At 55.6% G+C, this 4,491-nt stretch overlaps 3 protein-coding genes across 3 annotated transcripts; all 3 read right to left on the bottom strand.

Annotated features, from left to right (window-relative positions):
* Positions 1-425: 425 nt before the first annotated feature.
* LOC141264736 (uncharacterized) lies at positions 426-1,089 on the bottom strand. The gene is made up of 2 exons (XM_073676997.1): positions 1,050-1,089; positions 426-997 (listed from the first exon to the last, which is right to left on the bottom strand). The coding sequence occupies exons 1-2, from the start codon at positions 1,087-1,089 to the stop codon at positions 426-428; spliced, it is 612 nt and encodes a 203-aa protein (XP_073533098.1).
* A 698-nt stretch (positions 1,090-1,787) lies between these two features.
* LOC141264563 (histone H2B 1.1) lies at positions 1,788-2,168 on the bottom strand. The gene has a single exon (XM_073676839.1). It carries the CDS (start codon positions 2,166-2,168, stop codon positions 1,788-1,790), a length of 381 nt encoding a protein of 126 aa, XP_073532940.1.
* A 1,539-nt stretch (positions 2,169-3,707) lies between these two features.
* Positions 3,708-4,192, bottom strand: LOC141264562 (histone H3). The gene has a single exon (XM_073676838.1). It carries the CDS (start codon positions 4,167-4,169, stop codon positions 3,759-3,761), a length of 411 nt encoding a protein of 136 aa, XP_073532939.1. The 5' UTR covers positions 4,170-4,192; the 3' UTR covers positions 3,708-3,758.
* Between the last annotated feature and the right edge of the window lie 299 nt (positions 4,193-4,491).

Below are 4,491 nucleotides of genomic sequence, written 5' to 3'. Positions count from 1 at the left end.
TCTGCGGAGACAAGGTGGTGGCACTGATCATACAGCTCTGAGGGGACAAGGTGGTGACACTGGTCATACAGCTCTGCAGGGACAAGGTGATGGCACTGATCATACAGCTCTGCAGGGACAAGGTGGTGGCACTGATCATACAGCTCTGCAGGGAGAAGGCGGTGACACTGATCATACAGCTCTGCAGGGACAAGGTGGTGGCACTGATCATACAGCTCTGCGGGGAGAAGGTGGTGGCACTGATCATACAGCTCTGCAGGGAGAAGGCGGTGACAATGATCATACAGCTCTGCAGGGAGAAGGTGATGACACTGATCATACAGCTCTGCAGGAACAAGGTGGTGGCACTGATCATACAGCTCTGCAGGGACAAGGTAGTGGCTCTGATAAGAGCCTTTGTGGTGTAATAACAGGACGGCTTTGGCTTATTTCTTAGCCGCGGGCTTCTTGGCTTTAGTCGCCTTCTTAGCTGGACTCTTGGCAGCTTTGGGTTTGGCCGCCTTCTTAGCCGTGCTCTTCGTCATCTTCTTGGGCTTCGGAGCGGCCTTCGGCTTCTTGGGGCTCTTGGCTGCGGCTGCTGCGGGCTTCTTGACCTTTTTCGGGCTTTTCTTGGCCGCGGTCGGAGCCTTCTTGAGCTTCTTTGGGGATTTGGCCGCTTTCTTGGCCGCGGCTGCTGCGGGCTTCTTGGCTTTTTTCGGGCTTTTCTTAGCTGCGGTCGGAGCCTTCTTGAGCTTCTTTGGGGATTTGGCCGCTTTCTTGGCTGCGGGTTTCTTGGGTTTGGCCGCAGCCGCCGGCTTCTTCTTGGCCGGTTTGTCCTTAGTCTCCTGCTTCTTGTTCAGCTTGAAGGAGCCGGAGGCGCCGCTGCCCTTCACCTGCAGCAGGGCGCCCTTGGTGACCAGAGACCTGACGGCCAACTTCAGGCGGCTGTTATTCTTCTCCACATCGTACCCGCCAGGAGGCAGGTGAGGAGCAGCTCTTGTAGTGACGGGACATGGAGCTACAGGAGGCAGGTGAGGAGCAGCTCTTGTAGTGACGGGACATGGAGCTACAGGAGGCAGGGGAGGAGCGGCTCTTGTAGTGACGGGACATGGAGCTACAGGAGGCAGGTGAGGAGCAGCTCTTGTAGCGACGGGACATGGAGCTACAGGAGGCAGGTGAGGAGAGGCTCTTGTAGTGACAGGACATGGAGCTACAGGAGGCAGGTGAGGAGCAGCTCTTGTAGTGACGGGACATGGAGCTACAGGAGGCTGGTGAGGAGCAGCTCTTGTAGTGACGGGACATGGAGCTACAGGAGGCTGGTGAGGAGTAGCTCTTGTAGTGACGGGACATGGAGCAGCTCTTGTAGTGACTGGACATGGAGCTACAGGAGGCAGGTGAGGAGCAGCTCTTGTCACTGAACATGGAGCTGCAGGAGGCAGGTGAGGAGCAGCTCTTGTAGTGACGGGACATGGAGCTACAGGAGGAAGGTGAGGAGCGGCTCTTGTAGTGACGGGACATGGAGCTACAGGAGGCAGGTGAGGAGCAGCTCTTGCAGTGACGGGACATGGAGCTACAGGAGGGAGGTGAGGAGCAGCTCTTGCAGTGACGGGACATGGAGCTACAGGAGGCAGGTGAGGAGCAGCTCTTGCAGTGACGGGACATGGAGCTACAGGAGGGAGGTGAGGAGCAGCTCTTGCAGTGACGGGACATGGAGCTACAGGAGGCAGGTGAGGAGCAGCTCTTGAAGTGACGGGGTGGTGGCTCTTAGAAGAGCCTTTGGTTGCGGGTGCAGAGCACTGAGGAGCAGATCACTTGGCGCTGGTGTACTTGGTGACGGCCTTGGTGCCCTCGGACACGGCGTGCTTGGCCAGCTCTCCGGGCAGCAGCAGGCGCACGGCGGTCTGGATTTCCCGGGAGGTGATGGTGGAGCGCTTGTTGTAGTGAGCCAGGCGGGAGGCTTCCCCTGCGATGCGCTCGAAGATGTCATTGACGAAGGAGTTCATGATGCCCATGGCCTTGGAGGAGATGCCGGTGTCGGGATGGACCTGCTTCAGCACCTTGTACACGTAGATGGCGTAGCTCTCCTTCCTGCTCTTCCTCCGCTTTTTGCCGTCCTTCTTCTGAGTCTTGGTCACGGCTTTCTTGGAGCCCTTCTTGGGCGCTGGAGCAGACTTGGCGGGATCAGGCATGATGAGAGGCAACAGGTCTGGTCACAAGTCAGAAGAACAATGATCCTGCTCCTCCAGAGCGGCGGTATTTATAGCCCAGCCATGCAAATGAGCCCCGCTGTCAGATCGCTATTCTAATGGCTGACAAAGTCATGTGACCAAAAATGAAATAAGCACCGCCCACTGCAGCTCATTGGTGGCTCCACAAGTCTTGTTCCCATTGGCCGTATATCTCCATAGAGTGCTGCAAACCCGGTGTATATGCTGTATAGCTCCATATACTTCAGTGTAATAATAATTTGTATTTATATAGAGCCAACATATTCCACAACACTTTACCCCCATGTAATGCAGTATTCCCCACTTACTGCTGTATACCTCCATGTAATAACGTATCCTTCCAAATAGAAGACGCGCTTCCCGGTTGATATGGTTTTTAATGAATTTGCATTATTAGCTCCTCCCCTCTGATTCGCTGAGCTCAGATCAGCGGGTGATTGTGAATTTCCCGCTCATTGTACAATTTCTGTCGCTGTCTCCAGCTGCCAAAGTAAAATATTAGAAAACGAAAACATTAAATCTTCAGGAAAGTGGCAGCGGCCGATCATCATCATCATCACTGATCACATCCCCGCAGTCACTCCTCGTCCATGCTACACGTGGTGCCCGGACGGGCGGCCATTACCGGTCACTACAGAGCGGGGAGCAGCAAGTAACGGGGCCCCGGGCGGATCCATCCCCGGAGCAGATGAGACACAACTCAAAGATAATTACATCGGTCATGTGATCTGTAGAGCACGAGAAGGATCTATCTTCATCAATGACATCAAGAAAACAAAGTGAGATTCGGATCCGAAACTAAATCCTTACCATAAGAACCGGGTATAATGATCGGCAGCAGCCGTCACCGGTCTGGGGAGGAAATAGTAATTATCCAGTGCAGAAAGGTCGATCAGAGCGGATGAGAGCACAACTGAAAGCAGCGGAGCAGTGAAAGAGTTAACAGCCCATCCGTCCACAACCGGCAAACCATGGGCTCAGGCGGCACTAGGACCCAGCGCGGGTGAGGGACGTGGTGACCGATCCGTAATGACGTCAGTGATCTCCGCTCTCAGCAGTGACCGGTAATGATCCTCCGGAGCGCGAGCAGCGACTGAGCGGGAAATTCACAACCACCAACTGATCAGTGAATGAGAAGGAAACATCGGAGTAAAGCTCCGCCCACAGGAACCGACCAATCCCCGACCACAAGTCTCCTCCTCCATGGAAGCCCTCAGTGCCCGCGCTCCTCCTTATGTAGACATTTCCTCCGGCGCCTTCTCTCCCCCAGACCCCGGCAGTGCACAAAACGCATCGCGCTGCTCTGGTCACACAGGTGCGGCTTCTATTACTGATCACGTGATGGATGTAACGTTATTCCTCTGCTTATTGCATTTTTCACAATATAGTTCACTCACTACTAGATCCCCTATAATTATACAGATAGTAACTGCGCGGAGGATACGGACAGAGGAGCAGAATGGCGGTTAATCATGAGAGTTCTCAGCTCGTCTTGGAGGATTTGGTGGCTCTGAAAAGAGCCTTTGTGTTGTCCTCGGGGCCCGGGCAGATCTAAGCTCTCTCCCCGCGGATCCTGCGGGCCAGCTGGATGTCTTTGGGCATGATGGTGACCCTCTTGGCGTGGATGGCGCACAGGTTGGTGTCCTCGAACAGCCCCACCAGATAAGCCTCGCTGGCCTCCTGCAGCGCCATCACCGCCGAGCTCTGGAAGCGCAGATCGGTCTTGAAGTCCTGGGCGATCTCCCTCACCAGGCGCTGGAAGGGAAGCTTACGGATCAGCAGCTCGGTGGACTTCTGGTAGCGGCGGATCTCCCGGAGAGCGACTGTTCCTGGCCGGTAGCGATGCGGCTTCTTCACTCCGCCAGTGGCAGGAGCGCTCTTCCTTGCGGCTTTAGTGGCCAGCTGCTTGCGGGGAGCTTTCCCTCCGGTGGATTTACGGGCGGTCTGCTTGGTTCTGGCCATAGCGCTGTATAGACGGATACAGAAGTGATGAGCGGAGCGGCGGGAGCAGGGTATTTATGCTCGTGTGCGCATCCTCATTGGCTCCTGTAAGCCACACCCCCTACATCCATTGGCTTCTGCGTACAGTATTGAGCCGCCAATAGTGACCGACTACCTGGCCACATGACACACTTCCGCTCCCTGAGTCTCCATGTCTCGTACACGGCGCTGTACAGATCTCCCCATCATCGCTCTACACTCCGGGCTGCACTGGTTTCTATAGATCCCACATGGAGCGACCCCTCCCCCCGCAGAGCTCTGCGACATGACGTCCCCTGATATC

This window comes from Phyllobates terribilis, unplaced genomic scaffold (assembly GCF_046119375.1).
Source record: "Phyllobates terribilis strain yellow unplaced genomic scaffold, ASM4611937v1 Scaffold_4__5_contigs__length_816908805, whole genome shotgun sequence".
NCBI lineage: Eukaryota > Metazoa > Chordata > Amphibia > Anura > Dendrobatidae > Phyllobates > Phyllobates terribilis.
This window is presented reverse-complemented; position numbering and strand designations above follow the sequence as displayed.

Excerpts from the sequence above, each read along its gene's own strand:
- LOC141264736 (XM_073676997.1), bottom strand. The coding sequence starts at position 1,089 with ATGTCCCGTCACTACAAGAGCCGCTCCTCCCCTGCCTCCT. Across the intron at positions 998-1,049 it reads CCGCTCCTCCCCTGCCTCCT|CTCCATGTCCCGTCACTACA; the intron begins GTAGCTCCATGT and ends TGCCTCCTGTAG.
- LOC141264563 (XM_073676839.1), bottom strand. The coding sequence starts at position 2,168 with ATGCCTGATCCCGCCAAGTCTGCTCCAGCGCCCAAGAAGGGCTCCAAG.
- LOC141264562 (XM_073676838.1), bottom strand. The coding sequence starts at position 4,169 with ATGGCCAGAACCAAGCAGACCGCCCGTAAATCCACCGGAGGGAAAGCT.